The 26889-nt window shown below is 39.3% G+C and overlaps 1 protein-coding gene across 1 annotated transcript in view; it reads left to right on the forward strand.

Annotated features, from left to right (window-relative positions):
• Positions 1–26889, forward strand: part of rngtt (RNA guanylyltransferase and 5'-phosphatase) — a 92556-nt gene that overhangs the window by 26455 nt on the left and 39212 nt on the right. Inside the window, exons 10-11 of the mRNA XM_056405429.1 lie at positions 3974–4045; positions 12275–12439. Coding sequence (XP_056261404.1) covers positions 3974–4045; positions 12275–12439 — 237 coding nt within the window. The remainder of the gene's footprint in view (positions 1–3973; positions 4046–12274; positions 12440–26889) is intronic.

Consider the following 26889-nt stretch of genomic DNA (forward strand, 5'->3'; position numbering starts at 1 on the left):
TTACAGTCTGTGTATTGCTGTAACGCTCAGCATTGAGATCCCCGGGTGGCGGCGGGGGTCTGTGACTTATCCTCACCCTGTAATACCAGGCTCAGACTTTTATTGGCATGTTTGTGCACTTTAGGTCACACGGGTCCCAGCTCTCCCCAGCAGCAGGTGCCACACTCATGAGTCATCATCCCCGTCCCTTACTGAAAACATAGGCAAGGAAATGTGCTGCATGCAGTCGAGATTTGATTAGAAACATCTGGCACTGTTTGTGTTTGGTATTCCAGTCGTGGAGATAACAGATAAGTTGCCTGTCATTGGTTTTGGTTTGCTGCTGCATTTTTAGCAGTTTTATCTAAAATAGGTTTGTGCTTCCTCTTGGCTTAACAGTTGCTGATGGATACAGTGAATTCAGTTTCCTCACTTAGGCAGGGCATCTAATTGCAGCGTATCAGCGCTGTTGTGTGTTTACATTGCTACAAGCTTTGTTTTGACTCGTGTTTATTCATCTGTTGATGCTTCTGGCTCTCAGCTCAGAGAGGCTGTGCTTGGCTGTGTACGATGAGCCCTGTAGAAGCCCAGCTGTGTTGTCTGTTATCTTTCATCTATAGCCCAAAGGTGCTGGTCTTTGTCTTAACATGCTGTGTTGTACAATTTTTAATGAACTTTTCATTAACTGGAAGTCCAATATTGGATGAATGTGCAGTGTAGATTAAACTCCTGGCAGTTTCCTTTGGACATATTAATGTATTCCTCTGATGCCTCTGTCTGTATAACAGTTCAGTGCACCAGATGCATTGCGCTGGCAGCCTCCTGGAATGACATCATTTCTTATCTCCAACTCTTCCTACAGTGTTGTGTATGCCACCCATTCACCCCCTTTTCTCTCTCCACCAGACTGACTTTGGCAGTTTAGTGTTGATGTTTGGCCCCTTTGTGAGATGTAGGGATGTCACCTTACCAGAAATTTGGTCTTCTGTACCAATACCCATGAAATTCCAAGATTCTCAGCACCAAATTCGATACCACAGCAAAAAACAACAGAGGCTGTTGCACGCACACGCACACGCACACAGCAGCAGTTTAAATTGCTGACAGACCCATGGTGTGAAAATATTCATTAAAAAAGTCAGCGTTATATTTTAAGATTGAATGATGATGACGGTACTAATGCCGTGAGCACCCAGCTCACATTATGAGCTGTCGCTATGTTAGCCTAAGCAAGCTAACGTTAGCCTTTGTGAACATTATGTGTGCAACAGATGGCAGCTGTCGCAGTTCACAAACAATAGCAGTAACATATCAGGACATGAAAATGTTGACAACGTTCTGTTAATATAAAGTTCACAACTGGAACTTTGAGCTGTCTTAGATAAGTTTGAGGCGCTTCCTCCTTTGATTTGAAATGCTCTGTGACACTGTTTGCAAACTGGCTTTTGGTCTATAACTTGTCTCTGATGATTCGTGTCAAATGCAACATATCTTCATACATCTTTTTTTTCCCCCTACAAATCATGGTGGACCTGTTCCTGCACCCGTACTTGATGCCATTCCACGTGTTGCTGTTACCTTCTTCTTCTCTTAGAGTTTGATGTCAGACTAGGGTGATTGTTGGGATATAATTTTGCCCTCCTCAATCCTAGAAGAATCGAATCTCCAGTATCTACCACTTCTATGATACTTACGGTACAATAGCAAAACAAATACTGTTACATTTTTTTGAATTTTAGCATCGATTTGTTACCGGAGTATCAGTTCTTGTGACATCCCTAGTGAGATGTGAAGTAAAATCATGTTAGCTGGAACGCCATAAGGGATACGGTGAAGCCAGAAGACGAGCAGAGACTGCAGGAGGTGACTGGTCCCTGATGGTTTGACTTGACTAACAGGTGTCTCGGACTGTCTCTATCATTTAATTGTGGTGGTTGACTGCCATAGCCTCAGTCATCCCAGGCTTCTTCTTCAAGACAGCCCTGCTGAAAACTGTAGATTTGACATTTTCCCATAGGGATATGATCCTGACTGAAGGATTCATCATCAGGTTTTTGTCCACATTCAAAACGGACACATTTAGCACATAACAATATTTGCGTGGATCAGGCTTTTTTGAAAATGTAACAGGTTATGGTTAGAGCAGCTTTAAAGGAAATATTGTGTGTGTGTGTATATATATATATATATATATATATATATATATATATATATATGTATATATGTGTATATATATATGTGTATATATATATATATATATATATATATATATATATTATATATATATATATATATATATATATATATATATATTATATATATATATATATATATATTATATATATATATACACACACATACACACACACTTGTAGTCCAACAAATATAGTATGTGTAGTATACTTGTAGTCCAACAAATATAGTATGTGTTTGTAATAGAAAATGTGGTTAGAAAACTTAATTATGACACCAGCTCAACAGGGTTGGCGCTTACAAAATTGAGCACAGATGGAACAGCAGTAGTCTAAATGTAACAGGTCCAGTAGAGAGAGATTGCTGTCTGGGGCCACCTTGTGAAGGAAATTAAATAAAAATGGCCCATTAATCAGCAGTGCCAGGAACGCAGTCAAACATGGTGCAATATTTATGATAAGCTCATCTGGCTTGGACTCTATAGCAGAGTCCCTGGGGCCTGAATAAACCCACTCTCAAAAACAACAACTTGATCCAGTACACTATTTAAAGTGTCAACTTCCCCAAAAGAGGGCTGCAACAATGCATGACTCAAATGATCCAAAATGTTCTTGTTATTTTTTTTTTTTAATATTCTGATCACCCTGCCACCCTGGTGGTCAAAGGTCACTGTGGCCTGTGATCTTTGATCACACAAAACACATTTTTGGCCTCTTGAATGTGATATCTCAAGACTGCCTTGAGGCAATCTCTTCTGATTTGGCACAAACATTTACTTGGAGTCAAGGATGAACTGATTAGAATTTGGAGGCCAAAGGTCATGGTCACTGTGTCCTTACAAAACACGTTTTTATCTACAACTCACAAGTTCATATGGTAATTATGACACAATTTAACACAAATGTTGAATAGGATAAAATGATGAAGAAATGACATTTTATATCCATGCGGTCAAAGGTCATCTTCATTGTGACATCATAATCTTCTGCAAAAACTCTTCTGCCCATTATTCAATGCTGTCACTCAGTAGAGAGAGACTGTGACCATATTTCCTGCTACTTGGCTGGTTCGTGGAGACATGCAGCCGCAAGGCGGTAATTCTAGTTCTAAAGCAAAGCTAAATCCTCGACTGACATCCTACCTGCTGCGCCTTTACCTGTCAGTTACAGCTGCAGAGTGCAGCCACTTAAATATTTAATGAGGGGAAAGGTAATAAATATAGTTCTCTAAATTTATGCAAGGAAAAGCATCAGAGGTGACGGTACTTTCACTTATAATACCAATACTTTAGCAGTGGTGACGTTTGCACGCTCATCTCAGCTGTCGCGTCATCGTGTGGTTGTGTAACAGCTCTTTCAAAACTAATCATGTGTCCGTTGGGTGTCCTGCACCAGCGCTGCACCTGACTCTCAACTTGAGAGTCTTGCATAATGGATGTGCAGTGCTATTTCTGCTTCATGTCCTTACACACACACACACACACACACACACACACACACACACCCACCCACCCCCCTCCCCAATTCCCTGCTATCCTTCCCTTTGCCACAGGCATCTCCCTCTCTGAACATACATCCCTTGAGAGTGTTCCCACCCTGACTGTCTCATCCTGCATAACTACTCTCAAACAGGCTTCATTTTTAACTTGCTGTGACTTCAGACTACCCACATTCAGGACTTTTCTTTCTATATTTTTTGTACATCTTCCTCAACTCCATCATAAATCTTTATCTCTTTGACTATGTGTCTCTTTTTTCCTCCACACCTTCTCCTGACACGACTCCTGTCTTTATCTCTGCAGGAGATGATCATCGACAAGGTGAATGGTCAGCCCGTCCCCCGCTATTTGATATACGACATCATCAAATTCAATGTGAGTACCCCCAGCCATTTAAAAATGTGTTGTCTGTTCTATCACCTCTCACTCCTGAAGATGTGCCAGATCAAGATCTCAGACACAATAAACAAACAGCAGATCGGGTCTATCAGCAGGTCACTCTGCCTTTTGCTTTTTACTTACGGTCTATCAAGGTTCAACAGAGAAAAATTGTCATTTTGTGGTCGTAGTCTTTCAGCAGTTGGTTGCATATAATCAGAGCAAGGTGCTGGGCCGTGCTTCTGGGGGAGAAAAAAAAGTGCACGCAAGCATGAACGTGGATTGGGATTTGATAATCCTCAAACATGAAAAATCAAGTTCCCGGTTGGGTTCCTTCAAGGCCGCATGGTAGCAGCCAGCAGAACGGTGTTCATCCAGGCTCTGCAGTATTTGCACAGGAATGGTGGCGCTTTGTCAGTCTGCATGCTGGAGGGGAAGAGCATGACTTTGCCTGACCCCACACCTTGTCACACACTGGGATTTACTATAGCCTGACCTTAACCACAACACGGTGCTGAACTGCATGTGAGCCATACTGAATATTTATGAACTAAGTTTTTGTGCTTGTGGCTACCTTTTTTTTTGATAATCTCTTAGAATTTAACATTCATTTGTCGGAGTCAATGTATTGGGTTGATGTGAACCTTATAATCAGTCCATTACTTTGCATTATAGTTTGACCACAGTAATTGCCTTCATGCATCTGTGTGTGTGTGTAAAATGTTCTATCACATATGTGTAAGAGCATATTTCTCCTCTTACATTATTTTGACTCTCTCTCTATTTTTCTGGGAACAGCCCGAGGACAACATTACAAGGCTGTTAACTGTTAACACTCGTCCGAACTGTAAATTAATTCATCCCATGCTGCTAATGGCAGGCAGACACAGAGACAAATGAGTTTGCAGTTTGCCCCCTAGCAAGCCTCCACTCTCCTTCTTATAAAAACTTGATGAATACTTCGGGATGAAGCGGGAGGGGGGGGGGGTTACTTTGGCCATTATGTTTGTGTGTCGCATCCTTTTCTCCAGCGATCAGAGGACCACACAAGCAAGCGACTCGATAAAGGCTCCAGTGGTGAGGGGAACGCCTTTGTAAGATGGTGCAGAGGTTAGCAGCTCCACATGGCTCCCACTGAGTCATCACTAAAGCGCTGTTGTATTGATCCTTGCTGGCCATTATTAGCCTCTTCCATTACCCGCGGTGGGCCGCTCCCTGGCACCGAAGTTCCACCCTGAGAAGGAGGATGGAAATGCAGCAGGAGGGAGTAGACACCACCTGCTAGGCCCATGGACTAACGTGACATCCTCTTTGTTTGGAAAGTTGGGCGAAACACAATAGTGGTATATTTGGGATTAAAGTGTAATGAGAAGTGTGTGTCCTCTCTTTGCAATGGGTAATTTAGCTGTGCGTGAAGGGTCAGACTTTACTTAGTTCTGTGGCTTTTGATGAATATAAATGAGTTATGTCAAGTCAGTTATTAGTCATCCTACAGAGAGTTTTTATATCAGCGTGCTGAGGTGTACAGCATCTCTCCAAGCATGTAACTGATTGACTCTGACTGTCACCCTGAGACATGGAGGGACATTTCTATTTCTGCTCTCCCTTCAAAGTGTTAAAAATGGCATTTTTGTTTTCCTGAAAAGTTGTTGGTGCTTGTCAGTCACTGTCAGCTCCCCCACTGTGGGGGAACTGACGAGATGTGATGAAAACACAACAACAATTACATATGTCCTTAATTTTCAAGTTCCCGTAGAAAGCTGTTATCTTGGAATAATAAAACTGTGGAGGTTTGAGTTTGACATCACCGTCTACTGACACTTTGATTGACCTTATCTTTCATCTTGCCAAAATAATCTCGCTTTAGGTGCAGAATTAGACAAGATAATTGGCCCAATCAGATTAATAGCCGAGCACGAAGGAGTGCTCATAAAATTCACAGCAGAAACCATTATCTGTTAAGGGATGGACTGTTTTACCTACGTCAGCTCCATTTACTTCTGCTTGAGGAGGTGGTTTGCAGGTACAGTCTGTAGCTCTGCAGGACTTTCCACCCTAAGAATAGTCACTGGGCCGCATCACTCCTCTCGAACCGAACGGCAGCATCACTCTAATGATGCTGTTGCTCCTCTGGAGTCACACACCAGCAGTTTGCTGTCATACCTTACCTAACCTTTTGAAGTTTGTGCTCCTGCAGTACATAAACTACTCTACTCTACCCCTATGGTGGTAGTGACTTTTACCTGAGCAGATAAAAGGAGGATGGATAGAGTGGATTAACACTAGTCCTGGTGCTGACGTTTTGAGATTTTTCCTCTAACAGTGACTTTACGGTTCACCTCAGTCACGTTAATTTACTCATAAATCACAATCATTGGTGGGACTTTCATTTGCATTTTACCTGTGACGATGACATCAGTCTCCTCCTTCATTTCCATGTTGAGCATGTGGTTGAACATGTGGACATCGATTAAGGAAATAATTGGTTATTATGGGAATAATTATAGTAAAAATGTAGCTGTGGAGGCAGTAATGCTCTCCGTTTCAGAACCAAATAGCTTGAAAATTCACTGCAGGACTCAGTTAATGTTGGTGGTGGATTTTTCCGTCGAATACTAATTTACTTGGTTGTCTACTGGGAACCACTTCGACTGCCTTTTATTTAGCACAGTTCACCCAAAGCATGTTATTCCCTTTTCCCACATTGCTTTATTTGGTTAATGATATGAGGATAATAAATTATTTGAAATAAAAATAGTCATGAATCTAAATTTTTGTAGTAGAAAACAACGATCAGACAGGTCTTTGCAATGTGTTTTTTTTTTTTTTTTTTTTTTTAATGCTGTTTTGGAACCGTATCTGAAATGTAAGCGCATCTCTCGCTTTAAAGTGACTCATAGAGGAGCAGGAACAGTAGGCCTCAGGGCTGTAACAGTATAACTAGGGAGATTATCGTCATAAATTGTTACCTACGACTTGTCAGTCTACATTTATACTTTAGTCACCCAAAGACAGAGATGGATCTCCAGCTCTTAAGATGGTGAAAGAAAGTTGTAGGAACTGGAGGCTCCTCTGTGGGTAAGGTTGCTCACATTATTTGGAATTTGAATGTAAAACCTGAATATCCTGGAAACGCTTTTTTATTAATTGTCTTTAGAAAATGTGTTCATGTATTGATCTGACTAAACACCACTGGAGAAATATGGAGAAATTCTTAAATTGAATGCATTTCCCATCCAAATCACAATATAAGCGGCATGCTAGCAATAACTGATGGATCAAAAAAAAAAAAAGGCTGCTTCTGATATTTGTTGAAAATATTGCTTGTGGTTCTGTGATGCAGACAGATAAGCAGAATGTGTGGCTATAAACAGTTTTAGGCCAAAACAGCTTAAAAGCCTCAAATGTTTTTGTTAGAAATATCCCCAGGGAAGCTGCACATTAAGCTTCTGTTGACTGGTCCCAACACTGATTTTGTCACCAGTGTATAATGCCATTTATCCCAAATTATCCAAGATAGTCACAAAGCTTTCAACAGTATTCCCAGTGCTGCTACTGTTGTTGCTGTGTTCTTGAGTTCGTCCTTCATTCTCTCCAGCTTCTGATCCTGCAGCTCTGTTAAACATTTAATCTGTGTTTATATATAGATTCTTTATGCACTCTGTTCATTTTCCCTCAAAGGGGGTTATGTGATGCACTGAACTGTATCTTGTTTGAATACGTGCAATCTTTTTGGTTTATGTCATGTTTTATTTGATAATATTTAAAGATTTTTTTAGAGTTCAGTATATAAACTCCATCCGTTTGTTGTTACTGATTGCAGGTTGCTTTAAATCCACAAGTGACTAACGTTCAATTCACTGAAAATTCACAGTAAATGTTTGACATTTTAGCTTAAAAATTATGGCTGCAGCTATCGAACATTTCCATCATCAATTAATATTCTTGATGAATCGATCGATCAGTTTGTCTGTAAGACATCAAAGAACTGTGGAAAATGTCTTTTTAAATTTCAGATTTGCAGAACATCTGTAGTATTCTGAGGGTACTCTCTAAAGGCACAATCTGTCAGAGCTGATCAAAGTCTTTCTTTAAAGACTGAAATTGGCTATTTATTAATGTTTTGTGACAAAAATTGTGTACAAAACCTACAGTAATGACAGTAAAGTGAATGTAGAGCGGCACCAGGAAATAAATGGCACAAGTTTTAGTTGACGGTATTCACAGAGGCACCTGGAACCACTGCAAAAAAGAAAAACAAAAAAAAAACTCAGGGTGATTTCACGGATATAATTGGTCTTAATTCCCTGTAACGTTGGATTAACAAGATTCATATCTGCTGTGTTTTCCTGTGGAACAGGCATGGGGACAGCACATGCCTTGAATCATCCACGCTTACATCTTGTTCTGTCCTGATGACACAGCTGACAGATGGTGCAGAGTGTGTGGGACATGATACCAGCTGTTGCTCCAGGAGAATGCAGCGTGGTTTCTGAAGTCCCCGTAAAAGAAAAACAAGTCCTCGAAGTAATGATTAAATAGTAGCTGAAACTTTAGTTTACCCATGACCTAATTTGTAGTTGATAAATTGCCCTTATAGAGTTGTTAGGGCTGCATTACACAAGTCAGACAGACTCACAGAGACACAGTCATAGTGTATTGCTCCATTATTAAGTTATTAGCAAACAGTCGCCAACATCCAGCAGACACAGTGCAACATGGGGATCACAATAGTCATAAAAGATCACCAATATTTATTTTTCCACTGTTTTGAACTCTTTAAGGCGTTTGACAATTAATTTTTGTAGCTCTGTAAATAACATTTATTTTCATTTTCATTTGTTTTTCTAATGGTTTTCTTGATTAATTAACAATCAATTTTTTTTTTTTTTTTTGTGAAAACAATGTCAAAGTAGGTGAAAACTGCCCTCAGAGCCTCAGCTCATCATCCAAAACCCAAAGATTTTCAATTTACATTGATGTAAAATAGAGAAAAACAGCAAATCAACAGATTTGATCATCTAACCAGATAACATTTAGCATGTGTGCTTTTAAAATGACCTAAAAGTTTAATTGATTATCAAAATAATTACTAAATTAATTTCCTTTAGATTGCCTAATTGTTTCATCCCTAAATTTTACAATGGTCAGATGGGTTAAGATGCAGGAGCAGCCCTGGATTCACAACAGCAACATGTCGTCTTACTTGTGTAACAAGGACAGTAGTTGCAGTTGGTTTCCAAACAGCATTTTATATTTTCCCTGATTTAAAGACTCATGATTGGTGTGAATCTTTTTCTTCTACAATCTGGATTTTAATACCATTTGGTTCCTCTCGAGGGCTTCATTTTCAGACGTTGTATTTCAAAGAAATAAGTGTAATTTAAAATAGTCATATCTTCTAATTAAAAGCAAAACTCATCCTTCACACCATTTTGAAACAGTCATGATTGTGTTTTTGTTGTTGTATGGTTGTATATGAATAGTAATTGTTTGAAGGTGTATCCATAAGGTTTTTTTTATAGCACTTGCTCATATAAGACAACGTGCTTAAAAGAATACTCTGATCTTCTTTTCTTTTTTGCTGAATATCTGTATGACTCACAAGACAGTGCAGTCTTATAATTGCATCTAATCTTAACTAATTATTGGTCATCCACCTCCTCTTTCACTTTGAACAAAAATCTTTTTCCTGCCCCCATCTCCAGTAATTCCTCAGAAAGCTCTAGAGAAGTGGCCTTTACCAAACAGTAGCGACGCAGAATACAAATGCCCCCAAGTTGCACCTTCCTGCTCAATGCCTCTCGATAGAAATCAGGAAATATTGATCCATAACCCGCTGGTTGAAAGAGCAATAAAGTGGAAATGTTTCACCCTATATTTTTGAGCCTTATTTTATTTCAGCATTTTAAAGGAGTAAAAACAACCCACAATAATGAATAAAAAGTTTGGACAAAAAAATGTTGGAATTTGCCAAAACAAGCCAAAGCTTCGTCTGGTTGCTCTTCCAGTTTTAGCCACACAGCTGTGAAGACAGGTTTACAGCGAAGCTGCAACAGTTACTCATTGATTAATTTGTGTTAGTCATTTTTTTTAAAACCAATCCAAAACATTTGCCGGTTCCAGCTTCTCAAATGTGAGAATTTTATGCTTTTCTCTGTCTTCTATGACAAGTAAACACAATATATTTTTTTGTTGGACATTTGAAGACATCACCATGGTCTGACGGAAAATATAACAGGCATTTTTTACTATTTTCCGACAGTTTATAACCAAAATGATCAATCGGTAAAATAATTAGCAGATTAATTTAAGGGCCTTAAAGCTTCCCATAGACTGAGGAATCACTTTCTCATGTTTTTATGCTGTTTTCCCCCCGTTCTTTTGTAATAAAATATTAGACTTAAATGATCAAATACCTGTGATCATGTCCTTCTTTTATTTTTTAATCAGTCTATATTCATACCATTGAAGTTTTTCTTTGTAACCACACCGATCAGAGTAGAGAAACGTATGAAACTGCTTCTTTTCTCTCTCTCTCTCTCTCTCTCTCTCTCTCTCTCTCTGCAATAAAGAAATGTCAACTTCTTTGCTGAGTTTGAGCTGCTTTTTTCTCTCTGATAACTTGTGAGAAATATTAAATGTCAAATTGTTGTCATACATTTAGTCCATCTGGCAGATTTTCAGAACTCACTTCTTTTTTTTCTTCTTCTTCTTCTGTCAGTGATTTTCTTTTTTTGTGCTGACAAAAGTGGAATCTGTGAGTCATTATGTTTAATAACTTTGTCAACTGAGCAGCGGAGATATGTGGTGGTATGACCGTGCTGTACCAGGGTGGTTTCATCACCACTCCTCTGCACCATTTAACACTTTAAAGTAGTCATACAGTCATGTTTGGCTGTGTTACTTGGCTGCTCTAGTTTTCTTCTAAGCGTCTTTATTAATAGCCTGGGGCAGGAACTCAAGTAGTGTTGTGTTTTTGCTCTGCCGCAGTCGCAGTGCTCTACCAGATGGTTTTGGCGGCACCTGTGCTCTGCCTTAGTGGCCCTGTCTGTTTGAGATGCAGTGATGGCTGAGGTCACTGTGCTCATCTGTGTAGAACAACTGTGTGTGGCTGGCCAATGATGCGGTGGTGGTGCTGGTGGTGGGGGAGGGTAACAAAGAAAAACTGATTCCACTGTACTGTGTACTTTTGGTGTTGATATTCCCATGAGCTCAACTGATGTCAAGGTCTTATTGTCCATGGCTTACTGTACTGCTCACCTGTGGTGTATAAAAGTGAGAGCTACAGGCAGACATTAGATGTTACTGTGGATGTCAAGCTTTTATCGTGCTAGTTAGGGCAGCAGCAAACAGTTGTTTGGATCCTCCATTAATAATCTGTTGATTATTTTTGACTAATTGATTAATTGTTTGGTCCATACAGTAAATAGTTAAAAACAAAGTCCGCAATTTCCCAAAGCCCAAGATGAAGTTCACAGATCTCATCAGTACCGTACCATATCAAAACCTGTATACAACAGAGGAAAAAAAAAAAAAAAATGTTTTGGTTGGTATGAATTTACTGTTATCTAAAAAAAATGATTGCATTTAAGTAATTATCAAAATACACTCCACTTTTTTAGGTACACCTGTACAGTCTAATGCAATCCAACACAACAGTTCTGCCATTAAGTCTTTTATCATACCTATAATAATCAGTTTTTGTTGAAACATTCAAATAGATATCAGTTCAATTATATGGAGGACAAAAAAATCGTAGTGGTAGTCCAGTACAACACTTTCTTTATCTATGGCCTCATTAAAAAGACTAGAGCTGTAAACAACAGTTGTTTTCATTATGGATTAATCTGCCGATTACTTTCTTTGGTGTAGATGTCTATTCGTCTACTTTTGAAGATGCCAGTCTTCTTCAGACTCACAAAAGTGTTAGTCCTCTACCATACAACAAGTTAGATTCACAGTGTTGCCATGGCAGTGAATTGGCAACTCATTAATCTGCCAAAAGAGATTTATTTTAGTATGTATGTTGGATGTATGCTAACAGTTTAATATTGAAGAAAGACCCTTCTCGAGACTAGTATTATTTTTATTTTTATTGCATTAATATTGATAACGACGACCTTTCCTTTAGCAAACTGTGCATGTAATTTTCATACATGCATGTCTAAATGAGTATCATTCCCAGGGAACATTAAGAAATGAGTTTGTTTCTTTGTGTTTCAGGGACAGCCTGTTGGCCAGTGTGATTTCAATATCCGGCTGTTATGCATAGAAAAGGAGATCATTTCTCCCCGGATGGAGAAAATGAAGACTGGACAAATTGACAAAACCAAGGAGCCCTTCAGTGTCCGGCATAAACCCTTCTTCGACATTCATGCATCACGAAAGGTAATGTGAACAAAGGCTTTTTTCCCTTTCCAACTTGCTTTTCTTTCTCTCCATTTCTTCCACTGGTGTGACCCAGTCAAAATCCATTCCTGATTTTCACAAACGTATATACAAATATAGATCCAAAAATCGTAAATATGGTTTCTATAAATGAAATTCATGGGTTAGGTATGTCCCAGTTACCTCCCTGGAACATTTGTTTTCTAGGGCAACAGTTCTTTGTAGAGTCTTCCAAGGCAGATTCGTCCCAGGTGGTGTGCTAGAGCAAGAGCAATTGAAAGATGCTTGTGCTGGCATCTTGTGTAAGGTGCAGTCTTGCCCAGATTAGGGAAACAGGCCTCCTCCTGGAGTCAAGTCTAAGGCAGGGTAAAGGGAGGCGAGTGCCTGGTAGCTGGGCCTGTATCTATGGTTGCCACCATGCGTCATAGAGTTGGAAGGCAAAAGCAGGGGCCTTAACGCTCTGACCCCTGCCCATGAAAACTGGTGTGCAAGTTGGCTCCTGACATTTTTTTAAAACCTCAGATTCAGGAGAAAAGGGGCACTTGACTGTGAAGGAATGGACCAGATCTTTACTCTTGGGAAAAGTACTGGAGGGACATTTGGAGTTCATCCAGCCATTCTCTAAATGTATTGTGACTCTTAAGACCATGTCCCAGATGTGTTCTGGGGATGTAGAAATTGTAAAAATCAGCTATGTCTGAGTATTTATAATCTCTTATAATATCAAATACATTTGTGGTGGACTTTGGACTCCATCAAGGTTGAGCCCTGTCCCCGATTCTGATTTTCATGTCGTCCTTTTTCAATGCAGTACCTTTTCCAGGAACCTTTTTAGGAACTGAGGACCTTTACTTCTATTTTGATCGGGCTCTAAATGTCAGTCCTGGTCCCCAAAAAGTCAAGGCTTTGTGTTTAACACTCCTGGTAGCCCAGGAACTGTACTGGTGTAGTTTGCAGTACTGGGTATCATTGATTGGTCAGACACATACATTGTGCTTTGACCATGAATCTCTGCTGCCAGCGCCTTTGTGTGTATTATGCTTCAATTGCGAAGCGAATGCCTTCCTACGCCTTTGTCCGTCTGTGTGAATACACGGTGAACTATAAGTAGGTTCATGTGAATAAATGACAGTGGAGTAAAGCACTACAATACACTGCTCATGCAAGTCATTATTGCATGAGCTGGTAGGTATAGGAAAGGACATGATTTGATAGATTTTATCTTTGCTGTAATTTGTTCGATAATACCAAGAACAAAGTGCATTTTTTATAATTCTATCCCTTTTTCTTGACTACTTTAGTTGAGATGGGTATATTTTTTGCAATCCTGTTGTAGTTCTCTGCTGTTCACAGTCTGAGGACAGCAGAGCTTTTATTCTCTGAATAACTGTTAAGCCCTCCTATTAGGCCTGCACTTGTGCCCTAATGTCAGGTCTGTGGGAGGTTGGAGTCAAATTAATTTGATGTTTCGCTCGGGCCAAGATCAGTCGGAAATCTCGGCGCTGCACATTCACAAATGATCAAAGTACATGGAGGGGGTGAAGCTTTGGACAGTTCTTGTGTTTTTGTCACACGTCTTCTTCTGCCAACACTGATATCTTGGTGTTTTTGTGTTTTGTAAAATTTTTGGTATGAATGGTAGGGTTATCTCTGATCTAACCCTGTGCTACCCATTCCTCTAAGAACCTTTATGAAAGATCACCCGCTACCCCCCACCACCACCCCACACCCCCAACCTTTGGGCTTCATGTTGATGATACTCTAGCAATGAAGTCACTGGAACTACGTCTGGTTTCTGACTGCTCTATTGTGTTGTACGGTGGCCATCTGCTCCCCATACAGTCATATCTCTGTTGTACGGGACATTAAAAGAGGAAAACTGGAATCTGGCTCATTAATTCATGGCAGCACAACCCTCCACTGCATGGCATATCGACCAGAGATTCCTTTTGGGGATATTTCAGTCACAGGCCGGAGTTGTATGATGGCTTTTGTCTGTTGCTAGGCTGCTGTTTTTCATCTCTGACACTTAGACATTCATGCCGCCATTTCCCCACCATTTGGGATCATTCATTCTCTAGAGCTTCCTCCACTTGTCCAATTATCTTACAAAGATCCCTTTTTGTATTACAGAATTTGTACATTGGAACAACCAGATAATTTATTTTCGGAATTTCCCTCAATTTAATAAAACTTGAGCTCAGTCGGTGTTGCCTGTTCTACAGTTAATTACGTGTACCATGTGTTTTGTCACTAGGTTGCAATAATACTTGGTTTATCTTTCTAGATTGTACTTCAATCTAACTGGTTGATTTCTTGGCATGAGCCAGGCCATTCACGTACTGTTGCTACAGTACCTGCAGAAAATTATGGAAGATTCAAAATGCCTACATAAAAACAAATCAACCAAAGAAATAAAGTGAAATGCAAAACTAATTATTTTATGCATTTCCTTTGTATGCTTGCATTTGCTGTGACAATGAAATGAAAAACATACAGTATATTAAAAAGATAAATATTTACCTTAGTAGATTTTACATGCCAGGTTTACATCAAATCTCCACACAAAAAAACTAAGTGAAGAGGTGTATTACATGTCAATGTTTTCCAGCAGAGGACTGCATAGACCTGCCAAAACGAAATGCAAAGTAGGTGTCATTAGTTTTCATGAGGTGTAGAGATGTAAGGGATCTTTCTTGTTGTTTTTGTTTTGTTTTGTTTTATTTTGTTATTTTGGAGATGCATCATAATACCCAAATGAAAACTGACAAGTCACAGCTTGGGGGCATAAACCTTGTGAAGCTTATCATGGCTGAAACAAGCTGATGGCAGCCATGACAGATTGCCCTTCACATTGAAATTTCTGGGGGGGATTCCTGCTACTGTGTGGAAAACTACCTGTGCCATTATTTTTGGTTTCTATTTATATATTTAAAACAGATCTCAGATTTCAATTATGTTCAGGCCAGGGGACTGTGAGAGCCAGGCTCATTTTTCTTTATTTAAATATATGAGATGTATTTACTTTTCATTACAAAAATCCCAAAATATATAATTTCTCCAAAGGGTTCCTAAATTTTTGCATACAACTGTACTTTGTAATGTAATTTTGACACAGTAAATGCATACATTAAAAGGAAATGCACATAACGATGTACATTTTATTTTACTTTCTTTCCTTGTTTTATCTATTTAATTTAGGCATTTTGAATCTTCCATAGTAATATCCAAGATACCCATAGTATCAAAATCCAATCATAGCCTGACGTCCTTGGCAACTCCCAGCCTCATTGCAAGATATCACAGTAATACTTTTCATGAAATCCTATTATCCAATTTTATTGTGTCTTTGTCCACGGTGTGCTAAAAATGATGTGATTTTTAGTCCTAGGCTTTAAAACCATAATAGTATAGAAAAAAGAGGGGGATGTGAATGAGTTCTGTACCTACAAGTCCAGGAAATGCCGATCTGCACACATCTCACGTTTCCCTTTTTTGTTATTGGCAAACCTTTACTGGCTGTCAAATAAGCTCTTGTATCAACTTACCAATGTGTGCCAACAAGGGAATTAAGTTTGTTTTCTTAATGTAGTGCACTTGTATAATAGTCTTAATAGGATTTGGGGCTTGTGGATACTGCACATTAGATATACACAGCAAGAAAAGGCTTAGCAATCTCAAATACATATAGATGAAGTTTCTCTCTGACGGTGATGTACACTGGTAAGTTAGCCAGAGAGTGTATTTGGCAGATCTGCGTATTCCTTTCAGGGACTTAGGAATCAAGTCAAGTCTGGGATTTCTGGTAATTTTCTTGCTCGCTGAAGACAACATACTGGCAATTTCCACGGAGAATCTGTGTGAGGTAGAAATTCATTTATTCGTCGCTAGGATTATAGGAATGAGTGTTAGAGTTTGAAATTTGCAATTTCCACAGAAAGTGGGTTTAACAAGTCAAAAAACTCAAAGTGAAACTATTTTTTTTTTATATGTTTTATGTTTTTATTCCAGGATTTGCAAACCTCATTTAATTGTAAAATTGGCCTTTTTAAGCCACATTTATTTATTGATCTTGATGATGAATCCTCAGAACTGAAACTCAGTAAAATGATTAATTTAATATAATAAGTTTGATAAAATGTATTTCATTCACCTGGGCACTGCACTCAATGCAATTATATGTAGAGCTTCAACAAGAAAAAAATTTAAAAATTATTAATGAAATGAAATGAAATAATTGCTAGATGCAAAATCTAATTGCATGTTTGTAGTAGGCCAGACAATACCGGATGACCCTTATTTTAACACCAGCTGGATAAGATGAACTTCTAACTTTATTAGCTGCTGTCAACTTGTCTTCATTAACACAATATTGTCTTGATTAAATATGTTTTTTCCACCTGAATATATCCCTTAATGTTACAGCCACAAAACATTTTGTTCCATTTTACATTTGTCCAACTAAAATCATCATCATTCTCCAAAACAGGAGACATTTTAAATAGGAGTAATTATTTTTTTCAGTTCTGGAAAATATAACATTAAGTAATGTAAGCCCTGTTCGAATAAGCCCAACATTTGCAGAATATACGCTTATTAAATAGCACATCCAGATTTACAAACTGGTAACATTGAAATTGCACAAGGAAATTAGATGGTGTTAATTTGTCTCTGTCCTTCCTAGAATATCTAATATCCTTTGCTCGTTTATCATATCTATTAATAGATTAGGGCCTAAGATGAATAAAGTTTCCTCTCGTGAGATTAATATCTTCGGTTGACCCCCAGGGCATCACCCGGCTACCCCCAAGGGATAGCGGTGGTGCTGTGGGGGGTGGAAGGGGGACTTTTCTTACCTGAGAGAAGATTTCAGGTTGAAATACACTTTTTGAGATTGAATTTGAATAGAGACCTGAAAGTAGTTATCTGGATACTTTGTTGAGATTGCAATCTTTTCATGGAGCTCAAACCCAATCACAGCGGGTGAGATAAAGGTATAGCGTTTGTACTGAATACTAAACAGCCAAGAGAATTGACTTCCTTGTGAATGTAAATAGTGAAGTGAATAGATTTCAGGGCCAATGCGCTATGAAATCACAGTCGTTGATATGCATTATAACACTTATTTTGTTCGGTGATCTATTCTTATCTTGCACTGTGGAGGACGACTTTGCTGTTGCAATTTCCTCACATGAATATGACTTTGAAATTGGATCCCAAGTAGTCAAATGTCCTATCTATCTATCTATCTATCAAATATCTTTTTTTTTATTTTGACTGCTGCTGTGGACCTCACGCAATCAAATGAAAGTAACTAATTCATGGTTTCATCAGTAAAATGTCCAGTGCCCTGTTTTATGCAGTTGTATTTTGTGGTAACAGCATTACTGCCAATGATAGAGACAGGATTAACGAGTTTATTAAAAAAGCTGCTGCTATAATTGGTTTGAGTGCTGACTCGTTTGAGAGAGTTTTGGAGGAGAGTTCAGCACATACTTGAGTTTGAAGGTTAACCCCTGTGTGGTGTTTTTCACAATCTAAAAAAAAAAACAGTGGTAAGTGAAGGAGCCGAGACATTCCAGACATCCCTCTCCCCAGCAAGATTCTCCAGCTCCTCCCGAGTGATCCCGAGGCATTCCCAGACCAGATGGGATATGTAATCCCACTGGTGATTTCTTGGTCTATCCCCGGGTCTCCTTCCAGTTAGACCTGCCTGGAAAACCTCCAAAGAAAGTCGCCCATGAGGCATTCAAATCAGATGCCTGAACCACCCCAACTGGCTCTTGTGCTATATCTAGACATTTTCTGATTTCAGTTTTCCCATTGTGTGTTTCTGGCTAATGCTCAATGCAATGCCCAGCTTCTGGTTTGGTAAAAGCTTATTAAGAGACACTATCTACATCAAAGTCTCAGGCTTGTTGTTAGTTTATTAGTAGTGTGTTGATTGTCACTTGTGGCTGTCATGTGGACCTGACGCCTACACATCATAAACATCCTAGTTTTTGCTGAATCAGTGCTGAAAGTAAGACGAAAACCAGAACATCATCATGAGTTATCTGCTGTACATTCAAGAAATTTTACATTCATTCCAAAGTCCAAACTAATGCACATTGATCTTTGAATTAAGCCAGTGTCTTTTTTCTGTAAGGACAGATATGCTGTCGGTATAAGTTTCTGGATAAGTTTTAACCTACACAATGAAACTTTTGAGAACAGCAAGCGCTGTACAGTGGCTGCAGCAAAGTTTATCACACTCAACGAAAACACACAAACAAAAGTGATTGCTCATGTGTAGTGGGCAAAACTCTTGATCCCAGACAGTGTTGACTATCTGCAGCCAAAAGCATAAGTGTGATGACGAGACTCTTTATCTTCTCCTGACTCTGGGTTCGGTCGTCTGTAACGGTCCTTGATTCTATGTAAATATCCTCCTCTCGACGTTATACCCAGACCCATGATGAGTCAGGCTCCTGCTTTTCCCATTGAAGCAAAGTTGCAGTGGCCTGGTTAGAGAAAAAAAACTCCTCCTGAACAGCATGTCTCATTAACTGAGTGCTGTCAGTCTGCAGGTTCCTTGTTGCACTGACCTCACACCTCTGTCAGCTGTCAAGACTCCAGCTGTTGAAGATGGAAAAGCAAGACCCCTGGTCTCCATTGGCTCCGTCTCTGCTACGTGGGTGTTTTTCACAAAGTAAAAATCCAGCTTTGTTTTTGGGCTGAGCTTCATATTTGAGTTAGTTTGTGGTTTTTCCTCTCCGAGTGTGTCAACTCAAATACAATTTAAAATGTAGATGGTGTTTTGATCCTTTTGTGGATAATTGCTGAACCAATGAAGTAAAATCAGCCTGACTGGCCTGTAAACCTACTGTATTTTTTTTTTTGTTCTTTTTAACAGAAATAATGTGGGATCTTTTGGCATAGACAGTTAATATCTCACAGCTTAACTGCATGTCCCACTTAATTTATGAAATACACAATGCAATACGGCATTCATCAGCCTGCACCTGTGGCCTCCGCCATCCTCCACGGTTAAGTTCAGAAACAAGCTGTACTATATCACCTATCTCTCTCTCTCTCTCTCTCTCTCTCTCTCTCTCTCTCTCTCTCTCTCTCTCCTGCTGCACCCACTCACAGAGGGAAACATGTTGACTGTTGTGTAAGGGCTTATGCTGCTTGGAAGAACACACGACATAGACTCGATGACTAATGTTTGTTTACCTCAGTTGCTTTGAGATTTTTTAGTTTTCTCCCAAGCCTCCAAGACATTATGCAACATCTGATGATGCATGGCACATCCATACAGTAAAGGTCGAACTCACCAGAGAGAGAGAGAGAGGGAAAGAAAATGTGTGGCAGTGTGGAGTGTAGTGGCTCATTTTATTTGTTCTGCTTGCCTGATCTCCTTGTGCCTTGCAGGCTCAGAGTTAATGTACTTGAGGAAGGGAACATGCGTCCTCTGGGTCAAGTCTACAGGTGTTTTTTTGTTTTTTTTATTCGAATTTCTTTGTGTTTATTCTGCATTTCACCACCTTCTGCACCTTGAGTCTGATGTTCATCCTTTTCTGTTTGACCTGTGGCGATGTCACAACATCCTTCTCTCTCAAGAATAAATCCCTCTGAGATAACCAGCACAGCTGCTGCACCACCAAAAAAAAAAACCCACATCCATTTTTCTAGAATGCTTCATTTTTCAAGGTATTAAATTTTTAATAGTGTCTGTGCTCCGCTTCTTTTAAGTTTATCTGATCTTCTCCTTTGTGGTGCCCTATGGACCGGATGTTCTATGAATATGTTTTTTCACCTGTTTTGTATGAGCTCCACTGGCTGTCAGCCGTTTTAGCATTCTCTCCCTTGACAAAATTTAAGTCTCTTAAATTTGTTATCCACTTGGATAGTGAATTCTCGAGCTTGCCTGGCTAGTCTCTTCTCTTAAAGTGGACAAACACAAGGATATACAGTGAGGTCCCACTGTATGTGTGTGTATATGAATTTTAATTCTGATTTGTGTTTGGCTTTGAAGTAATAACACTTACTGGAGCTAAGTTGCAGCAAACAGGCTTTAAAATGTTTTTAGTCTTACTTAATGATATGTTATAATTATTTTATCACTTTTATAAATGCAAGACTTTGTTTGTTCATTTACGCTCAGTAGTGTCTCAGAGATAGTCTCCCAGAGCCAGAGTATATGCAGATACACTTGGCAGTAAAGTTGACGTAACTCTGAGTTTCAACGGCAATATTATTGCACCAATTGGCAATAATAAGTAGTAGAGTTTTTGGAGTTACTGAAGTCAGTGTAATTTCACTTAATTTAATCATTTATACAGAACTGACCCACTCTACTGAACAGTCCAAGCACATATAAAGTCCTTGTGCAATTCTTCATCCATGTCAAGCAAAAACGTGAAACATTTCCTCGTTCCAGCTTCACAGTTGTAATGATTTGCTGCTGTTTCATTGTCTTATGTGCTAGTAAACTAGATATGTTGGAGTTTTGGACAAAACGAGTAGTTTAAATGTCTTCTTGAGCTTCAGGTAATTGCAATGGATTTAAATTATTTTCTGCCTTTTTATAGACTAGATTAATAGTTCCAGCTCTCAGAATTAGAAAATTCTTTGTAACCCTTTAAACTCTAATTTAAACCTTCTTCTTTAGCCCCTGCAGCATCTTGCTCAGCACAGACAGTCCTCTCCCACTGTAGTACAGGCAGCACAGATACAGCAGCGTGCTGTTGGAGCCCAGTGAAGGGCTGCCTCCTGGTTGTTGCCTCCTCACACTGACTGTCTGTCTGCTGTCTGTATCAGTGTGACTGAATGTGTCTGAGTGTGTGGGCTGTGCTCGGCACTGCTGTGAGTTTGTGGTTGTCGGTTTATTTTTTTTCTCCCGGAGACAGGCCGGTAATGTGGCTCACTGGCAGTGGTCTCGCTTTAACACAGACTTGCACTGGCCAAAGTCACATCCCTCCAACATGATAACCAAAGATTGTATGTTTTCATTTCATTGACATTGCATTAATTATTGCCCATTTCAGTATTCTGTCCCACTGTCTTTTGCACCCTCAGCTCTCCTGGTGGGTGATCAAAGATTTCTCTTGCATGTAGTAACCTGCTATCTATATACATGATGATGTGAAGCTTTGACCCAGCTCTAATTTAAATTTGATTTCAAAACCCCTTGGGACAAGGCATGTTAATTTTCTGACAGTCGACTGATAGTCAGAAAATTAATCAACTGTTTTGTTAATAGATTAAATGTGTAAGTAATTTATTTAAATTTATTTAACCATTGTTAATTTTCTTTCTTGGTCTTGGAGTCAGATACTACGTGCTGCCTATATAGCATGCCCTGTGCAGACACTGTCCCGGTCTAATATTGATGGTGCCCTGTATTGTAGCTTAGAATTTCAAGTACAGACCCAACATGTTTACCTCATCTATTTTTAATAGTTTTTTTGGGCTTCATTTATTTTATGAGATACCTATTCTAGAGAGATGACAAGAAACAAAGGTTCCAGACCGGATTTTGAATTGGGGACGATGTGGTTCATGGTCACAGTCTCTGAGCCACATGGGCACCTTTTAATAAACCTTTTACCAAGGAAAAAAGAAAAATGCTTGTTTGATTTTGTTTTGTGATTGAATTTTGTGTCTGTCAAATACTAAAATGAAGTCCTTTGAGAATTGCTCTATGATATAAAGGGTGATACAGTGGCCAGTTTCTAAGATACACAATGTATGTATTTAACAATATGTTAAATTAATACGTATCAACTCAACACATTATGAATTTCAATGCAATGATTTCCTTATCCCTTAAGTCTTACGGATAGGGTTAGGTTGGAAGGGTTGGAAGGGTCAGTTAGCTAATTCCAGTCACTCGTCAACACACCTGTCCAGTTCACCACAGATTTTCATTATACCACAGTTCAATTTCACGCTGTGCCCTGCTATTTCTCATCATCCTGGCCTGTTCTAGTCTCATGCCATCCCTTATTGGTTTAATCCTCCGAGTGTTAATGTCTCTGTTCATCTCTTGCCTGTCATCACAAATGAATGTATAAAACTTTATCTTGATCGTGGATGTTATGAAACGACCGGGATCCATCAAAAGACAATTTTTCCAAGGCGTTTAACTTCTCCAGACTGCGTAACCTTGTTTGACTCCGGGCCAGCCGGTGGTTTAGCAGCCTCGCCCGCACACTCTGATGTGGGTTTTTCGTTTAATAGGGAACTGCAAACTGGCTTCAGAGGGCCATTCACATTAGGCTTGAAAGGAGCCTCTAGCAACAGCCCCATGGTCTGACTGGAATATCAATCCATCCTCTCCGCCTTTGATTCAGCCCCCGCACCTAAACCTCCTTAGAGCGATGAGGATGAGCAGACGGCAGGAAAATACAAAGTGCTTTATGTTACTCCAGGTGTGCCGTGGAAAAGCTTGTGACATTGCATAGAAAATGACATTGTGTACATTGTGCTGCTTACGTACAATCTGCGTAGTAACCGACTGTAAGGTGAAGAAATATTCAAATTATGCCAGTCATTCAAATGGAAGGAGCATCACAGTAGCAGGGTTAGTTTTCAAGCTTGAACTACTACAGCATGTATGTCTGTACCAAATTCGGACTTGGCAGTTCAATACAAATATTTGACTAATCGCTCTTTTTTACCCATATATACTATCAAGCACCTATTGAAGTGGCAGATAGAGTTCGGCAAGATATTAAAGGTCACAGCAACGTTCATGTGATATAGTAAACCAGCCAAGTTAGCCCACGAGCGAATGCGTGCTAACTACGCTAACAGCGGATCGGAAACGTGCAACCTGTACAACCTGAAAAATCCAATCAGCACTTAGTTTACAGACATGGATTCTTCACTCATGTAGTATTGCACATTGCTGTATTTTCATCTCTTACACCTGTTGTTGCGGTGGTGACATTTATATTTTTGATTTTCGCTAATTATGAATTGCTGAATGAAGAGTTTAAATATCTTAATCCATCGATAGTTTGCTCCTGGTTTGATGTCACGATGGTGTTGACCCTGTGGATTTCACCTTGAGCAGAAATCTCATCCTGCATTACATTAATTTCTGCTTATTTTGTATTCCAGATGAGTGACTGCTTTGCAGCCCATTAGTCTGAACCACTGCAGGGAATGGTCATTCAAAGTCAAGGTCAAGTTCAAAACTATAATTTCCTCACATGAGATGCTTTTCTGTGGAGAAACACAAAATATATTATTTTTTATTAATGTGTTTAAACAGAAATAGCCTAGTAAAGACAAGACAGACTGATAACTTCATTACTCTTACCGCAGTTATAGAAATCATGCACAACACAAAGCCCTCAAAGCATTTGCTTGTAGGCCTTTATAAATTTTCCAATATTCATAAGTGCTCTTGTCAGTGTTTTGCTCTAAATTAGTCTTTGCAGTTGAGCCGCCCTGTCTTTGCCACCGGTGTATGGATGCCTATTTTTAGAGACGTATAACGAGATGCCTAAATTCAGTCACATCACCACAAAATATTTTTGAACAGACCAAGGTCAGCAGAGGCTTTAAATGTACTTGGTTGTTTTGCTTCTTTGTCTCAGTTGGCAGGTAGTGTTTGAACCATTTGTTTATGATGCATTCACTGTCGGGATTTTTTCTATTAATGCATGAAGTCATCAAATCTGTGGGCCATTGATTGATTGATTTTTTTTTTTATCACTATAAACTGAATATGGATTGTGGTGCATTGGTCAGCCAAAACAAGACATTTGAAGATCAGGGAATTTATGACCGGCAGGTTTCACTGATATTATTTATTGATTTTATAGACTGCTGAACGGTTAATCATTTAATCAAGAAAATGATTACCTGGTGAAGAAAGTACTTACTAGTTGCAGTCGTATTGTATTTCTGACTAATTAACGAAAATTGTGTGGTCTCTGTTGTCACACAGCTTGTTTGCATTTCTTTTTTTTTTGTTTTTTGTTACTTATGAATGAAAGGGTTTTTTTGTGTCTGTTTTTCATGAACTATACATGGCACTATGAATGTTGTTTGGCTCCTTGGGTTGTGTGTGGGTTGATTAAATGTTTCATTTATGTCATTTTACTTTAATATATTTTATTTCACCGTTTCTGATCTATAATTCATTGAGGTGAGATTAAGAGAACTAGAACTGATGACAAGTGATTTGATTCCGTTGGATTGGCTAATAAAAATCAGATCTGTAGAAGACAGACTACAATATGTGAGAGTGAAGGTGAATGACATACCTCATGTCATGTCAGTGCTATCAGGCTATTAGCAAGCCAGATCTCATTCATCATTGTGTCCTTCTGTCAGATGAGCCCAAACATGAAACAGTGGAAAGGAAAATGGTCCGACTCCCATCACCCTGACATCCACTCTCTTAAGGGGAAAAACATTGCTTAGCATGTTAATGGTTGAATTGTCTCCCTTCCGCTTCCGTTGTCCCGTCTCTGCCCTGGAGTCTCCAATGAAATCTTGATCTCTTAATGGGGCTTTGCTGTTCGCCTCCGCCTACACAGTCCTACTGTACCAGGCACAGCTTTTTGTTTTCTTCCTAAAAGGGTTTACCATGAAAGCAGGGTCGCTGCCCCCTCTCTGCGTTATCGCTCCAAGGAACTTCCTTACTGTAGGAGGATGTGTGAGTGGAAGTCTTCTTTCTGCTCATCTCTCCCTCCAAGGTTCACTGTGCTCGACAAAGGTGGTGGGTGGGTGTGCTAAGATGGCAAGAGAACTGAAATGGAACTCCCAGATCTTGCCGCCTACATGCCATTCCCTCATAAAGGCACTAGTTCTTTTCAGTCTGGCTATCTGCCTTCTCCATGTCAGCGTGATTGTCAAGCTTTGTGTGATTCGCTGTGACTCATTCATCATTCTGGAGAGCACTGATGTTGCTCTGCTTCCTTTGCAGATACGACCGAGAGCAAACGCTTTTTTGTTGCTATAGATAAATGTTTGTGGAGCTTCTGTAAGGGCCGGTGACTTCACTCACTTCCCCTGGAACGCATTGTCAGAAAAATAAAATCATCGAAAATGAGAAATTGTCCAGTGGTATATTTATAGAATATAAAGGGTGTTTTACTGTTTTAAAGCCTTTGCTCTGCAGCTTGAGAGCTCTGGTCTGCAAAGGTTTCACTAAGTCCAGTTTCGCCTCTGTTTGCCATAGAGAGCCAAAGTGAAACCAGACCTTCCAAGTTCTGTTTGAGAAATTAAAAAAATCATTCTTCATCCCATTGGCGTTTGTACATATCTTTACAACATAGTTTTTCTCAATATTATGTTGTGTTGTGTTTAGATATGTTTTTTAACAATATAGTTTATTAATTAATTCTGTTTTTAGTGGAATTTAATGAATATCACGTCCTATAAGCCCCAGACCGCTGCAAGAGACGTGTTCAGGGGTGAGTCGAGGGGTTGTTGCTAGTTCAGACGTGCCAGCAGGACAGCTGTAGAAGGTTTTAGACGGACGATATTACAGCTAAGAACCTGAAAAAACAGCTTACGAAAAGTCTGCATGGAGATATTATGGACATGGATAAAACGTTACGATGGATCAGACTTTCTTTGGACCTGCAGTTCTTTTATTTGCTAACAAATTTATCATCATGTTAAGGTACTCTGTGGAGGTTTAGACCACTAGCAGCACTGTGGAGCAACGGCCCTTTTTTTTTTTCTTCTTCTTCTTCTTTGAGTCGGCCCCACTTTGCTGTCATCATGCATGCGCATCAGCACGTGAGTGAGAACATACACATTGCTGCTCCAGGTGGTGGCAGTAAAGTGCAATGAAGCGTAGTGCACCGACGAAGACAGGGAAGAAGATTGTAAGTTAGTAAACATGGATGTAAACAATGAATAATTTAAAAGGTTAAATAGTCTGCTTTGCAAAAGTGTTTTCAACAGGTTTGTTAGACCTCAAGAATACACACAATGCACATTACACATAAACACAACTTCACAAAGCACCTTCAATTTTGTTAAAATGATGAAAGTTTCAACTCCTAATAATAACTGCTGTAGTGGATGTCAATATGTCGGAGACAATGGAGAGTAAGGCCCAAGATTTTTTTTTTTCTAGAAAGAAATACTGAATGAAATATTGTACTGAGTTACAGAAAAGAGGTTACCCTGGACATGACATCAGGACTTGAAATCTCTGTTGATTTCACCTTTTTTAAATCACTTTCTTTTGTATCCGCATTACTTTCATAAATTGAACAAATGTCCTACTTTGCAGCAAATATTATCAGATGTATTATACTGCAGTATCTGCTCACTTCAAAGAGAATTTTTGCAAAAGACTAAATGTGTCATCATAGATGATTATCTGCAGAGCAGCTGAAACAGACCAATTTGGTCTAACGCTGGACAAAATACATGGGCCAGAGGCGTCTTTCACAGGAGAGACTCTGCTGCTGTCTCTGACATGGTTT

Source organism: Seriola aureovittata, chromosome 19 (assembly GCF_021018895.1).
Source record: "Seriola aureovittata isolate HTS-2021-v1 ecotype China chromosome 19, ASM2101889v1, whole genome shotgun sequence".
NCBI classification, from domain to species: Eukaryota; Metazoa; Chordata; class Actinopteri; order Carangiformes; family Carangidae; genus Seriola; species Seriola aureovittata.